Here is a 17,112-nt window from a genome sequence, read left to right on the forward strand (position 1 = left end):
TTCAGTTAAAACAACCTTTTTTTTTATTTAATTCTAGTTGGAGATGAAAATGAAAAGTTCTAAATTTTGTGGTTTCCCTTGCTACCTTATATCAGAAAGTGATAAGCTTGAAACCCTGTGGTGTCAAAATGAGGCAATAACATTGATGTACTTTGGGCTATATATTTGCATATTAGGGGGATGGTGTGGATGCAAGGCCGTACTCACGTTTTTTTTGGAGGGGGTTTTAATAAAAAAATATCGGGGGGGGGGGTTTACACAAAAAACCTCAAAAAATGCATACAAAATTTGATTATATCTATTTTTGTTAGTTTTCACGAGTTAGAAAAACATTTTAGGGGGGGGGGGGGGCAAACCCCCGGAACCCCTTTTCTGGGTACAGCCTTGAGTGGGTGGGGGAAAGTATTTAGACAGCGTGAAGTTAGAAAACAATTCTTACTTCATAATATACAGAATAATTGTAGCTAATCATTGTGCATGCAGACCCGCTATATTTTATCCCCCCCCCCCTTCCCCCCTAATGTGCCTGTATATAGCTCAATTTATATATTTCCTATCTCTTCTCTCACTTGTCACTTGTCTTTTTGGATATGAAACCGGTTTTCTCAGATCTAACCTAAGCGTAATTTGAGTGCTTTTCGTTTAATTAACAAGTACCCAAACTCCTATCTGTTTAACCGCTGTCAAATTACCAAAGATTCAATTTTTGAAAGTTAGGTAAAAAAAAGGTAAAGGATACGGTATCAGACTTTACAGCCCAAATCGGGGATGTCGATTTCTAGTTCTTTACCCCTTGAAAGTTTACCACATAGTTATAGAAATAAGAATAATGGAAGGTTTCTGCAAAACTTCATGGTAAAATTTCACCTTTATAAGTCAAAGCGGTACTTCTGTTTTATACCAAACACGCTCAAGAAGTGAAGTTAGGTTAATAATATTGAAATATACCACAACATGATGAAAATATAATGCTTTAGTTAATATAAAAATATAATTTGGGCTATATATTTGTACATAAGGGGGGCAGGGGTGGGGGTAAAGTAACCTAACCCAACCTTACATAATTTGGGCTATATATTTGCACATTGGGAGGGGGTAAATTAACCTAACATTACCCCCACCCCCTCTAATATGCAAATATATAGTCCAAATTATACAAATCCAATGCATTTTGCCACCCATCATTTGTCTTTGTGGCTATGAAACTGGTTTTCTGAGATCTTAAATTCAGCAAACTTCTAGATTGTGTTTGGTACTAATACATAAGTACCGTCAAACCTTATGTTTGAAATGGAATTTTCTAATGGACAAATGGAAGAAATGACCCCAACTGGAGAGAATCTGGCCTTTGGTATCTTTTTCCATGTTCATGGTTCTTCAATCGCTTTAGGAATATCTTCAAGATTGAAAAGCTAAAGTTGAATTAAAACCCAGGTGCATGATAGAGGCCCGGCAACTGGGTAATCAGTCATTACCTATAGCTAAAGTAGGGTAGTCGGACAGAGCTAAAATACATCTAACTTAACTTTAATGGATTTAGTTGTTGCATAGTGATACATCATGAAGGAAGATAAGCGAAGAGGAACGGAATTTCTGGTTGTTGGTCTTGTTTTGATACTCGCAGAGATATGTCAAGGTAAATATTTTTTTTTTTGCCTCCTGAACAACCCGCTGATGGGAATAGGTGCTACCCACGAAAATCAGCAACGTCTTGCATATAGCTTGGGGTTAAATGTGGACTCATTAGGGGGCTGGGGCGCAACTGTGATTGTAGGAATCATTATATTGTTTTGAGTTATATCACACTGAATGGTACTAACTTTTCTTATTATAGTGCTTAGTTCAGGAGAGGCCCGTATAAGACTGTTACTGATATTACTGTTATATTCTGGCGTGCCGCTTCATTAGGGGGCTGAGGCGCAAAGCCTTAGGGGTAAAGCATAGCATATATTAAATACATAACCTATGTACCTTTTTCCCCCCTAAACCCCCAAAAACAATAGTTTAAATATTGTAAACGGAATGACAAACCACGCTTTGCGATCCATTTATCTATTGCAAAGGCCCATTTGACTGGTTTCCTGTAGCATTTCCCTATGCAGTATATAGCGTTGTGTACCATATAATGCATAAGTACCGTCGAATCTTCTACAACTATTCATATCCTAAAAAATTACGAAGAAAATAGATAACTCAATTCTTAATTGAAAAAACTTTCATATGCCGTTTTTCGTTGGGGGGGGGGACACCAAATTTAAAAAAGCTTAAGTTTAACGGAAAACAGCTCAAGGTGTGACTTTCCTTTGAGAGTGTACATATTAAGTAATACCACTTGTGCTTGACACATTTTCAATAGCTATCGATTGTAAAGACATGGCTGTGGCTTTAGAAACACTGACTGGAGATATTCAATCTCCATTCAATCTACTTAATGACGCCACCCGCTGATGCATTGGATCCACAATTTTGATTTTCAAAGAGTGTTTTGAGAAATAAAATTAACCAATAGAATCATTTAACTTCACAATTTTGGTAATTAACTACGGTATTTTATTTAAAGTATTTCTACTGTTGGAAACAAAATTGAAACAATTATAACCGAATTACGTAAACAATTGTCAAAAAAGTACCAGGGGTGGTAATTGGGAGAGGGGGGGGGGAGAGCAATTACTACATTAATTTTTTTGCCCCATAGATTACCAAAAATTGTATCTTCATTAAAAGGAAATACAGTTTTTGTTTGAATTTTTACCCCTGAAAGAAGGATACCAAGAGAGAGGACTTAACATCTTGAGGAGTCGAAACTCAGCTATGTTTAGGAATCCCAACGAACTATGGTAATATATGTCCTTAATAATATACTTTTCAACTGATGGTAGGAGTGCTTAATTCCTTTTCCTCATTGACCCACCTGCATATCTTTTTAACGCTATTTCCCATAAATAAAGCATTCCATGCTTCTATTTTGATCAGGCCTGCAAAGCTTACCTGTTAGAGCTAACTCTTAAATTTGTTAAGTCTGATATCCTAATAGATTTTATGCATATTCACCTGTAAGTGACAAAAGTAAATATTAAAACACTCAATACTTCAAAAAGCTAAACTTCAAACGTGAATTATAGAAAAAAGATTAAAAAAACTATCTTGGTTGTTGGTAACCTCAACAATCGAAATTTTCCTCTCATCCCGTCAATATATCCGATTTACTTCCTTGAAAGTATGAATTGACAATTATCGGGCCAATTTTATAATTAGGACCAATTGTTTTCCCATCTGTGCCTTTTTTTTGTCTGAAGATTTACGTGTCATTTGATGCTGCTCTCCATATTTTTATGTGTCAAGCCGACACATACAGCTCCACTCTCCGTTGGCTAGAGTTGTCATTTCGCTGTGATTTTTAAGATCTTTCATTTCAGTTATTTCAATTTCTTTTCAATTATTTCATTTCAATTAATATCTCGTCCTTCCTGTCATATTCTGGTTGTACTAATAGGCAAACTTACTTTAATATTTCAAAAACAATTATAATTGATCGTGATGAATGAAAACTTCAGTCAGGAATTTTTGAAGTTTGGTGTAAACTGGAATAATCTCTGTAACGCCTTTTCAAGAACTATTTTATGTACTTGAAATAAATTTTGATTTACAAAAATAATTTATTTATAATTTTTGTTAGTGTCTGTCAATCACTCCGAACGGTGTTTTATTGCAACCTGAAATAACCTCTCTGTAGGGCTTTGTCAGGCACTGTTTCATATACCTCAATAAGTTTTGATTTTCAGAAGGAATTTGTTAATAAAATTTTGTTGGCAACTTTACTGATAATCATTTAAAATAGTTGTCTTATTCATAATTAATTTGAATTAGGTTGCAAGCTCTAATAAGTTCTGTAGTAGACATGTGCACAGGAACGTTTTTTGGGGAAGAGGAGGGGGAAATACTTAATCTTTTTTTGGAAAAGGTTTAATTGGAAATATTTAAACTCTTTTTTTTATTAAAAATTATAAACAAAGATAATTTGTTTATAATTTTTTTGGCAACTTAACTGTTGATCATGTAAAATAGTTGTCTTATCAGATCAAAATTAACCTGAACCAAGTTGCAACCTCTAATAACTTCTGTAGTATGAATTTGAGGAAGAACTTTTTAGGGGCAGTGTGGGGGGATAATTAAACTCTTTTTTTTTATCCCGAAGAGGGAATAATTAAACCCATGTTTTTTTTTTTGGGGGGGGGTGGATAAGTGATAATAATTAAGAACTGTATTTCCTAATTTTAATAATAATTACGAAAAAATCAAGAAAATTTAGGATTTCTCCACCCTCTCTAAGTGCGTCCTTGCTCCTTGGTGCTTTTTCAAGCACTGTCGCATGTACTTCAACACATTTTGATTTACCAAAAGAATTTGTTCAGACTGTTTGTTATTAACTGTTAATCAAATATAATACTTGTTAGTAATGGCTAATCAAGCATGTATCACGAACTGAAATTTATCAGTCTTGATCTTTTGATCGTAAAAACCTTCTTGCAAAAGTACTTGGAAAATAAAAGTTGCAGCACTAATTGAACGTGTCATTTGTCCAAAAAAAATCCTTTAAAATTAACTGAAGATAGAGAAAATATGTCTTCTGGCTACTTCAAATTTTAAGCTGCATTGTCCAAGAGTTTACGAGATTGTCTCTATTGTATTCTTATTTCTGAGTCAAGCTGTAAAGAACTTTCGCCTTCAAAAATTTTTAGTTAAAAGTGATCTTTGTGGTCGAAACAATATATTTGAGTTTCTGACCCAGATTTCAATGTACTAGCTCTAAATTCTCAGCTTGCTTCTGACGCAATTTTCAGGTTCAAGAAAAAGCGTGACACTTAGTAAGAGTGTCTAAGAAAAAGATCCGAATATGGTGAAAATTCAGAGTATTCAAGACGACAGTCAAGTATCTAGCTATATATGAAAAAAATGAAATAAAACGAACATCAGTTTTTATAATAACTACATGTTAAAATAAGATTTTCTTCGAGTTTCAAAATGGGAGCTTGAAACCCTTGGTTTAGTTTTTGGAACCATGGTGATTCCAATTTCACACTTTTCCTTTCCATCTAGCACCATATTTGAGAGGTTTCAAAATCTTTTTGAAAATCCCATAAATTCGTTTGCTCAATAAATTTTACTATTAAGATGAACCAAAATAATAGTTACTATTCCAAAATCTAGATTAAATCAGATGCGTAGGTAGGGTTTTTAGCAACCCCCAATGACAATTTCAGTGTTTGCATGCCCCCCTTCTGCTATCGCTGCCGCAGTATAAGAAAAAAAAACAGAATATAGTTTATTTTTAGGCTAAAAAAAACTTCATTTTGACGCACCCTCAGAGCTTTGCACCCTCGGAGCACCCCCTCCTTGTCATAACCGTCCCTCTTTGTCCTCCTAGCTACGCCACTGCATTAAATGACACATTTTCCTCACTAGAAAGTTTTTTGACTCCGTTTTTACATCTTTTGGTTACTGTGGGACGTGGTTCACTCTTTACTATAGGTTGCAGCTATTGCTGTAACCATGATGGTGCAGAAGCAGGACTGCCACTCGATGAAAAATATCACTAAATTTTTGAAAATTTTCGGTTGATTTGGTGATTTTCTTCAACAATCTAGTGATTCCGAGCCTTGGTAAACTATTTAAATTTCTTAAAATGTTTTATTTTAATCCTTATAGTCTTTGATAAATCTTGCAATTAAATTTCCCTTTTCATAGTAGCAAATCATACATCATACTGATGATTCTCATCTGTAAACCTTCATCCCAAAACCACGTCTACTTCTCCTAAAAACAATCAGTGCTATTGTTTTAAGTGTAAACAGGTATGTGATATTCCTTGTACGGTGTCAAGAGCCTTCTTTTCATTAGGGGGGGGGGCGAATTTCGTAGATTTTACCGAATAGCTACCTGGTTTCTGCCGAATTTTCAACAGAAATAAGAAATTTTACAAATTTCGGCAAATTTGCCTTCGGCGAAAATTTTACTGAATGACAAAACAGTTAGGGGGTGATGCGCCCCTCGCCCCCCCCCCGGGCCGTCCTTGATTCCTCGATCTTAACAGACAAAGTTGAAATGAATGATTTTATTTCATCTGAAATGATTTTATTTCTTCTAAAATGATCTCAGAATATGATCTGAGGCATCAGTTTACAAAATATAATAAGGAGGGGGGCAAAATGTATTTTTTTTCCGAATCTAGGGGTGACAAGTATGTCATTTTTTACAATGAAAATACCAAAAAAAAGATTTCCCGATCTAAATTTCTTTAAAAAGGTATTTTCGAAATCTAATGAGGGAAAGAAAATCTTCCCCCTCAAAATGCCGAACGTGATACGGCATAAGCTCACAGATAGAAAGAAGATTGATAACAAACTATGTAATCTATGTAACGTATGTAGTTTCTCCACAGATATGGGGTTATTACAGGCAAAGTTTTTTTCTTTTCTTTTTATGTTAACTTTTTTTTACATTTTCTTTTTTTTTACATATCAAATAATTTATTGTTACTTTTAGGTGTTTCGGCAGAGCATCCACTTTTACGAAACAAACGGTCACCGGACAAGAAAGTGAAATGCGTTGACAACGGAAAATTTTACAGAAACCCTGATAGGTAATTTTTTCTAATTTTTTTTTTTCGATAAAAGTACAATCATAATCTCTAAAGAAATGTATTTTTACACATACATTTACATAGCCGTAAAACTAAACAAAATTTCCTCGATTATTTTGATTACATATTTTTTTAAAGAATAAAACCAAATAAGGCACAATTTCCATTTAGGAAGGAATTCTGCTGTAAAAAATAGATATTCTTTCGTCTTATATTTTTAGAGGAAATTTTGTAGCCAAAACAACCAGGTATGGGTATATCCACTTTTTATTTGCACATTTTCTGGAACGCGGAAACATTTCTGGGATAAAAAGCAAAGTAAAACTCGAATAGAGTCCTCCACATATCCCTGTGAAATAAGCATAAATTCAAAGTACCAAGGACAGTGAAAATCAAATCATATCGATTGAATTGGCTAAGGGGCAACTTTCAAAATCACTTATAGCATAGAAAAAAGAAAAAAAATTGGGAATTCGAGTTTTATTAAAAAGTTCTCCATTTACGGGGGCACAGTTGTTAGTACTTAAGGGTGCCAAATCTAAAAGAGAACGTGGGTGAAAAATCGGCAAACGAAAAAAAAGCTAAAAACACAGGGTTCCTAACAGCTTAAGAATTTGTAGCTTTGCTTTTAAAGGGTTATCTTTGGGGATCAACAGCTTGTAAATGTTAAAGTTTTGCAGACAAAAAGTATTGTTTAGTTTGACTAAATAGTTTTGCTTCGCTATATTCCTATTTAAACATGGCAATGCTGATGAAAATATGATACCTCTCTAAAAACTACATAGTAACTAGAATAAAGTAACCAGAATAAAGAAATAAAATACTACTTTTCCTTTCAATAAGTTTACTTTAGTAGAAAACGCCCCTGATTAATTAGAAGGGAGGATATGCGATCACTTTTATCCAATCAGAGGCCATATAGCGATCCTTTGAAGTCAAATATAGGTCTTCTGTTATAGTTTCTGATAGCCGCCATGCATGCGTATGCGTATTAACACTGCGTAAGCGCACTGGTCCAAAACAGCGATACTGGGGACCAAAATTTTAAAATGGCCGTGATATGTATGGGCCACGTTCGTTGTCCGGGGGATTGCCTGCTTGTATGCTCATTACGTCCTCTTATGCAAGACAGAATTTATGAAAAGTTACCCAGTTTTCTTCGGCTCAATATATCTGATGTTTTGGTAGTAAAAGTAGTGTACCTACAATATATTTGAGGGGTACAAAACCTGTCAGACCGCTTTCTGGTCCAACCACACCGGTTTCTGGGTCAATGGGGTACTGAAGGGAAAAAACCTACCGAGCCGGTTATACCCGATGGGTACCAGTCTGTGAAAACGGTTAGCGTTGACAAGGCTATCTTGTAACTTGACCTATCTTTCGCTTCTCGACTGTGGTCTGTATAATACAAAAGTACCAATTAAGGAGTTTGGGCAATATAAAATATTTTTTAGCATTGGAATATGCTAAAAAGTTGAAATTAATAAAGTCATAGTTGCCAAGAAATGATCTCGGGACTTGACCTAGCTTTCACTTCTCGACTGTGGTCGCTATAATACACAAGTATATAAGGAGGAGTGTGGGCAATGTAAAAAATTCTTTAGCAATGGAGTATGCTAAAAAGTTGAAACTAATAAAGTTTTAAAATAGCCATGTTATGTATGCTAAAAAGTTGAAACTAATAAAGTCATAGTTGCCAAGAAAAAATCTCGTGACTTGACCTAGGTTTCACTTCTTGGCTGTCGTCGCTATAATACAAATGTATATAATGAGGAGTGTGAACAATGTAAAATATTCCTTAGCAACGGAGTAGCTAAAAAGATGAAACTAATAAAGATGCAGATGCCAAGAAATTAATTTTAAAATAGAAATTTAGAACAATCCTTAGAAATCAAGTAGTGAGATGGTTATGGATTTTAACCATCAAGGACCGCAACCACGAACGACCCTAATTATCAAGGACCTCAACCTCAAAGGGCCCCCTCTCCCCAACCTCCAAGGGGCCCCTCCCCCAAATTTTTCGCTGCTCTCCCCCCCCCCATTTTTTCTATTTTTTCAGTTTTCTTAAACTTTTGTTTTTGAACTTTTACTTTTATTATTGTTTTTTAGCCTAGAAATTTATTTCAACTTTTTATTACATGTTTTGGAGTGACTTGAAATATGCTTAAAACCAAAAAATCACATTTAATATTTTCAAAATACAATATGAGAATGATATAGATATATTAGTCGTGACTTTTACTATTCGAAAAATGATGTTTGCAGAAACATTTTCTTTTTTTTCTGACTTGAAATTTTTTGGACTGGTGAAATTTTTCAACTTTATTTCTTACATACCTTAAAATGACATGAAATATGCATGCGGCTGTACAAGTGGTACTACATGGCTGCTCATCGACACTACGTGGCTGTACCAGTGGTACTCTATGGCTAGTTATCGATACTACCTAGTTTATTGTATATATTAAATCAGTATTTTTTCTACATTGGATGGATACACGTGCATCCTATTTTTTTATGTGAAGATGAATTATTCGAAGAGAGTGTGTACACACGATGAAATCATCGCTGCGTTGAATGCTGACAAGGAGAAGTATTTGAACTATGAAACAAGCATTAATGGGGATCTAATTGGAAATGTATGCGTGCGTTGTCATGACAGCGAGGAGCTAAATTCCTTTGGACTATCCAAGAATTTCCATCGTACAAAAGGTGGATATGCCAGAGTATCATTTCCAGAGCAGTTAGTGCTCAAAGAGAATGCAAACATAAATATAATCGTGAATGATGGTGGTCAATTTCTTGCTGCTGTTAGTGGAAACACGTTAACTTTTGATACATCCTATCGTCGTCTTTCCAGTATTAGCATTCTAAAGAAGACAAGAAGAAGCCATGCATACTCCTGCGCTAATGTCATTAATCATATCTTGTCTACTTGCCAAAACTGTTATCTGTGTAAAAATAAAGTGACAATAGAAAGTGAAATCACAGGCAAAAAAGGGCATTGGCAGACAATATCATCAATGAATATAAAGATGAATTGATATAAAATCAAATGAGCGTTATTGCTACTACTACATCATCACGTTTTGATGATGACGTTTTGATGACATTTTTAATACTATTACATTATACTATTATAACGTTATTACATCATCAAATGAACGTCATTACTACTATTGATCATATTGTCAATGAACCCAATAACGCCAAAGACGAAATGCATATTGAATCTTTAGGTGACATCCCAGTAAAAATTGTGTATGACTCAAAATGGATTAATGATTATTCTACTGATTACGAGCTAAGAGAAGACAATAGCTATAGTATAAAGAGAGAAAATGATGAACTATTTAATGGAACAAATTCAAAATGTCCAAAGTTGTTCAAAGATATTAATAATGTATAATAATGTATGTAACATATTTTTTATATTAATATTCTACATACCATTTTTTTAGTAAAAATACTTAATACATCACTTTGTTATGTGATCATTAATTTTAGGGTGTGCTAGCCCATCAAACGTTTAGTATGTCTATTGAAAAGCTGGAGATGTACGAAAAGGAATTTTCAGAGACATAGATACTACTAGCAGACTCATAAGTCTACTAATTGATGACTGAGAATAAAAAATAAGATATTATTCTACCATTTCCCTCATAGGGCTATTCATATCATCGCTTAGAATAGATATTACTTTATTCTTTTCGACTTTATTCTTCCCCAAATTCTAAGCAAAAATTCTCAAAATATATTTCTTTTTAATTTGTTTCATAGGGTTGTCATATTATCATATAGAATAGATACAAGTTTATTAATTTGGTCTTTATGCATACCCAGATACTAAGCAGTACTTTTCAAAAGACATTATTCTATCATTTCCATCACAGGGCAGTGATACCATCACTTAAAATAGATATTACTATATTAATTTTGACTTTATGCATACCCCAATACTAAGCAATAATTTTCAAAAGACATTATTCTATCATTTCTTTCATAGGACTGTCATATCATCACTTAGAATAGATACAAGTTTATTAATTTGTTCTTTATGCATACCCTAAATACTAATAAATACCTTTCAAAAGACATTATTCTACAATCTACCTCATAGTACTGTGATACCATCATTTAAAATGGATATTACTTTATTAATTTTGACTTTACGCATACCTCAATACTAAACAATACTTTTCAAAAAGACATTATTCTATCATTTTCCTCATAGGGCTGTCATATCATCACTTAGATTAGATATTACGTTATTAATTTCGACTTTATGTATACCCCAATTCTAAGAAATATTTTTCAAAAGACATTATTCTATCATTTCCCTCATAGGGGCTGTCTTATCATCATTTATAAAAGATATTACTTTATTAATTTCGACTTTATCCATACCCCAATACTAAGCAACACTTTTCAAAAGACATTATTCCATAATTTCCCATCATAGGGCTGTCCTATCATTACTTAGAATTGACATTAATTTATTATTTTCAACTTTGTGACTACACAAAATACTAAGCAATACTTTTCAAAAGACCTAATTCAATCATTTCTAATCATAGGGCTCTCATATCATCACTTAGAATAGATATTACTTTATTAATTTTGACTTTGTGCATACCCCAATGCTAAGCAATACTTTTTAAAAGATGTACTTTTCTAAAGACATTATTCTATCATTTCCAGCATAGGGCAGTCATAGCAGTCATATACGGCAGTAATCTGAAGGCGTAATTTAATGGAGATTCTTTGACCTTTTTAGGTTAACTTACGCTAGGTAAAGTGGCGGGCCACTTAACCTAAAGTAAACCTAGAAAAAGTCAAAGAATCTCCCAAAAATTAAACCTTCAGATTTATCATGTCAGAGGACCCTATGGTTTTGATGTTTCAATGTAAGTCGCCCATGGTAACCTAACCTAAATGAATCGAACTTAAAAGCAGTTAACTTAATGTAACTTAACCTAGTGATGATATGACAGCCCTATGATTGAAATAATAGAATAATATCTTTTGAAAAGTATTGTTTAGTATTGGGTTATGCATAAAGTCAAAATTAATAAAATAACATCTATTCTAAGTAATGATATGACAGCCCTATGAGGGAAATGATAGAATAATGCCCTTTGAAAAGTATTGGGGTATGCATAAAGTCAAAATTAATATAGTAATATCTATTATAAGTGATGATATGACAGCCCTATGACGGAAATGACAGAATAATGTCTTTTCAAAAGTATTGCTTAGTATTGGGGGTATGCATAAAGTAAAAATTAATAAAGTAACATCTATTCTAAGTGATTTTATGACACCCCTGTGAGGGAAATAATAGAATAATGTCTTTTGAACAGTATATCTTAGTATTGGGGTATGCATAAAGGCGAAATAAATAAAGTATTGTCTATTCTAAGCGATGAGTTGATAGCCCTATAAGGGAATTGATTGAATAATGTCTTTTGAAAAGTATTACGTAGCATTGGGGTATGCATAAAGTCGAAACTAGGAACGTAATATCTGATCTAAGTGATGATATGACAGCCCAATGGGGTAAATGATAGAATAATGTATTTTTGATGATTAGTATTGGGGTATGCATAAAGTCGAAATTAAAAAAGTAAAATCTATTCTAATAAAGTAATATCTATTATAAGTGATGACATGACAGTTCTATGAGGGAAATGATTGAATAATGTCTTTTGAAAAGTATTGCTTAGTATTGGGGTATGCATAAAGTCGAAATTAATAACGTAATATCAATTATAAGTGATTATATGACAGGCCTATGAGGGAAATTACTGAATAATGTCTTTTCAAAAGTATTGCTTAGTATTGGGGTATGCATAAAGTCAAAATTAATAAAGTAACGTATATTCTAAGTGATGATATGACAGCCCTCTGACGGAATTGATAGAATAATGTCTTTTTGAAAAATATTGTTTAGTATTGGGGCATGCATAAAGTTGAAATTAAAAAGTAAAATCTATTCTCAGTGATTATTTGACTGCCCTATAATGGAAATGATAGAATAATGTCTTTTGAAAAGAATTGCATATTCTTGGGGTATACATAAAGTCAAAATAAATAAAGTAATATCCATTCTAAGTGATGATATGATATTCCTCTGAGGTAAATTGTATAATAATGTCTTTTGAAAAGTACTGCTTAGTATTGGGGTATGCATAAGGTCGGACTTAATTTAGTAATATCTATTCTAAGTGATGATATGACATCCCTACGAGGGAAATGACAGAATAATGTCTATTGAAAGGTATTGCTTAGTATTGGGGTATGCATAAAGTCGAAAATTAATAAATTAATATCTATTTTATATAAATATCATCACCGCCCTCATAGGGCGGTGATGATATGACCGCCCTATGAGGGAAATGATAAAATAATGACTTTTGAAAAGTATTCTTTAGTATTAGGGTATGCATAAGTAAAAATTAACAAAGTAATATCTATTATAAATGATGATATGACAGTCCTATGAGGGAAATGACTGAATAATGTTTTTTTAAAAGTATTATTTAGTATTGGGGTATGCACGAACTCGAAATTAATAAAGTAACATCTATTTTAAGTGATTGTATGACTGCCCTATAACGGAAATGATGGAATAATGTCTTTTGAAAAGTATTGCTTAGTATTGGGGTATGCATAAAGTTGAAATTAATACAGTAATGTCTATTCTAAGTGATGATATGACATTTCTATGAGGGAAAGGATAGAATAATGGCTTTTGAAAAGTATTGCTTAGTATTGGGGTAAGCATAAAGTCGAAATGAATATAGTAATATCTATTCTAAGTGATAGCAAACCCCATTCAGACACACATGCACAGTGAAAAAGAGAGATTAAAATACCTACAATCACACAGAATAAGACACGGAAACATGCAAACAACCACTCAGACACACAGACTAAGTGAGAGAGAGGGAGAGACAAAAACACCTAAAATCACACAGAGTCAGACACGGAAACATGCAAACACCTGCTCCAACACACAGGCATAGTGAGAGGGAGAGAGAGAAAAACACCAACCCCTAACACAGAGTCAGACACGAAAATCTGCAAACACCCGCTCAGACACACAAGCATAGTGAAAGAGAGAGAGACACAAAACCAACAATCACACAGAGTCCGACACGGTAACAAGCAAACATCACGCTCAGACACACAGGCATATGGAGAGAGGCAAAAGCACGTACATTCACACAGAGTCTGACACGGAAACATGCAAACACATTCTCGGACACAAAGGTATAGTGACAGAGAGAGAAAACATTTACAATCACACAGAGTCAGACACGGAAACATGCAAACACTCTGTTCAGACACACAGGCATAGTGAGAGAGAGAGAGAGAGAAAACAATTACAATCACAGAGTCCGACACGGAAACATGCAAACTTAGCGTGGCGCGCCACGCTAAGTAAACCTAGATGAACCTAACTTTTTGCTTGTCTCTGCGTCTGAGCGGGTATTTGCGTGTTTCTGTGTCTGACTCTCTGTGATGTAGGAGTTATGTTTTTCTCTTTCTCTCACTATGCCTGTGTACCCGAGTGGGTTTTTGCATATTTCCGTGTCTGACTCTGTGTAATTTTAGGTGTTTTTGTCTCTCTCTGTCTCTCTCTATACCTGTGTGTCTGAGCGGGTGTTTGCATCTGTCAGTGTCTGACTCTGTTTGAATGTAGGTATTTGTCTCTCCATCTCTCTCTCTCTCTCTCTCTCTTTCTTTCTATCTCTCTCTCTCTCTCTCTCTCTCTCTCTCTCTCTCTCTCTCTCTCTCTCTCTCTCACTATGTCTGTGTGTCTGAACGGGGTGTTTGCATGTTTTTTGTGTCTGACTCTGTGTGATTGTAGGTGTTTTTATGTCTCACTTTCACTAGGCCTGTGTGTCCAAGTAGGTGTTTGCATGTTTCCGTGTCTGAATCTGTGTTTCATATTTCTGTTTAATCTTTTCGGTTGATTATTTTATTGCCCTTGGTCAAATGGGCCTCTGAACAGTGTGTGCAAAATCAGATTTATTGAAGTCAACTTTACTGTGATCATATTAATGTTTTCCAAAAACCCAGGATTCTTTAAATTTCTCTTTAATGTTTCCGGTTTTTTGTTTCATTGGACTTTGTCAAATGGGCCTCTGAACAGTGTGTGCAAAATCAGACTTATTGAAATCAAATTTACTATGATCATACTACTACTTTCCAAAAACCCAGTAGAGTCTCCAAATTTCTTTTTAATCTTTTTGGTTGATTGTTTCATTGGACTTTGTCAAATGGGCCTCTGAACAGTGTATGCAAAATCAGATATATTGAAGTCAATGTTATTATGATTATACTAACATTTTCCAAAAACCCAGTAGATTCTGCAAATTTTTTTTTAATCTTTTTGGTTGATCATTTCATTAGACTTGGTTAAATGGGCCTCTGAACAGTTTATGTAAAATCAGATATATTGAAGTCAAGTTTACTATGATCATAATAACATTTTCCAAATAAACAGTAGATCCTCCAACTTTATTTGTAATCGTTTAGCTTGATTACTTCGTTTGACTCTCGAGATTGAAGCTGTGAATAGTGTAAGAGAAACAACATTGTTTGATTTCTACTTTACTATGATCGTGCTAACATTTCCTAAAAACCCAGTAAAATCTCCAAATTTCTTTTTAATCTCTTAGGTTGATTGTTTCGTTGGACTTGGTCAAATGGGCCTTATAACAGTGTATACAATATCAGATTTAATTAAGACAACTTTATAATGATCATCGTTGGGGTTGATAACGACCAATATTATACCGGTGGACCACGATGCCACCAGTGTTATAGTGGTGAGCTACAATGCTACCAGTATTGGCGTGGTAATGTACGGGTCTCACCACTTATTGGAGAGGAAAGCCCCGGCCCCAAATTATAGTGTGATGCCCACATCTACCACACCGGTTCTGCAGATGTCGGGTTTGGTACTACCCTATTTACAGTATACCCTGTCCCAGGGTATGATAACGTGATAGAGTGGTCGAATGGCCACTTTCTAACGTTAAGTGTACCCGCCCTGGGTTACCACTAAAAATCTCTAACTCTCTCCATGGAGGTAACAAACCCTATTCCTACCCTGCCTCGGTTCTGGGAAAATTGATACACAGTTTGTCAAATTGGGAAACCCTGAGATAATCAAATGCAGAATATGCGTTGATGCTAATTGAAAATGAAACTTAGATACATCTCCCACTGAATACAATTTGCCGGAAATAATTGTCGGTTCCCATGAAGAGTAAAAACTATGAATAGGGTTACCGGACAAAGGTTTGGGTGAAATTTGAAGTGACTTTGAGAGAGTATCCCCCAAGGAATCCAGATCAGAGAGACAAAATCTGGGTAAAGGGATCACAACTTGTCTGCTAGTTGTGCATTGAGGAAAAGTGCTATCTTTCGCGACTTCCCGCAGGAGATCTTCCCCAAGGGATTCCTTCCCCTCATAAAGGATCGATATATCTTTTGATTTGATAATACTAATCTCAGATTCCTTTCCAAGTTTTTCCGACTCGACATGCAATATCTCCCAACTTTCCCCCGAACCGTTTTAGGTCATTCATCTCTATTTTGTAATCATCTTTTTGACCTCTTTTCCCCCCTATTATTTATGTTGTCAAGGCACATCCCATCAAACAATTTATTTTTCTCCCAATTATTTATGTTATCAAGGCACAGCCCATCCAACATTTTCTATTTTTCGCCACTTCAGGCTGAATCTCCAAATTTTGTCTCTTTTTTTGCATTTATTTGTTCTTTTTCACTTTCCTTAATTTTGGCCTTGGCACTAAATAATAAATCAGCGTTAAATCTGATTTGGACTCCAGTGTCCACCATCTTTGACTGCATTACCTCATTGTAGCTCCGTTTAATATCTCTTTTCTCTCTTTTAGTTCTCTTTAATCTTACTGCAGAAACAAATATTTCGTCATCAAATGGGAACTGAATTCTGACATTTGGTTTTTCATTTTATACTAAAATTTTTCGAACTTTACGAGGAAAAGCGCGTAGGCTACAATAAATTTCGTCTCATTTTTCTTTGGTAAAATCAGTGTTTCATTTTGGCTGGTACTTGTTAGCGTCTCATATTCATTAAAAGTTTTCTCAAGTTTTCTATTTTCTGAAAATTTTCCTGAAAAATCAGTTTCGCGCGTCTTATTTTCAATATTATGTTGTCTTTTTACTTCTGCATCCCATTTTTGTGGATTATCAATATTTCAAACACGCATATCAAGTATTTCGCTTTTCCGACAGGGTGGCGCAATCTCCCAATTTGTTTTATGGGCCGGTCCACCTTCCCCCGTAGTCAATGAAGTTGTATATTTTCTCGTTACAGCATTTACTGTCTGATAATTTTCTGATAATCTCTCACTCATTGGCCTTCCCTTGCAGGCTTCACAAGCTTTAGTAAGGGTTTCCATACGAGCCTG

General features: G+C 34.4%; 1 protein-coding gene across 1 annotated transcript in view; it reads left to right on the plus strand.

Moving 5' to 3' along the window:
• Nucleotides 1–1,480: 1,480 nt before the first annotated feature.
• The window catches only part of ChLD3 (Chitin and LDLR binding deacetylase 3), a 78,604-nt gene continuing 62,972 nt past the window's right edge, over nucleotides 1,481–17,112 (plus strand). The window contains exons 1-2 of the mRNA XM_089089944.1: nucleotides 1,481–1,636; nucleotides 6,544–6,640. Of these exons, the coding sequence (XP_088946070.1) occupies nucleotides 1,561–1,636; nucleotides 6,544–6,640 (173 nt within the window). The 5' untranslated portion in view covers nucleotides 1,481–1,560. The remainder of the gene's footprint in view (nucleotides 1,637–6,543; nucleotides 6,641–17,112) is intronic.

This window comes from Artemia sp. Qi Xiang Cuo, chromosome 5, assembly GCF_049724085.1.
Source record: "Artemia sp. Qi Xiang Cuo chromosome 5, ASM4972408v1, whole genome shotgun sequence".
NCBI lineage: Eukaryota > Metazoa > Arthropoda > Branchiopoda > Anostraca > Artemiidae > Artemia > Artemia sp. Qi Xiang Cuo.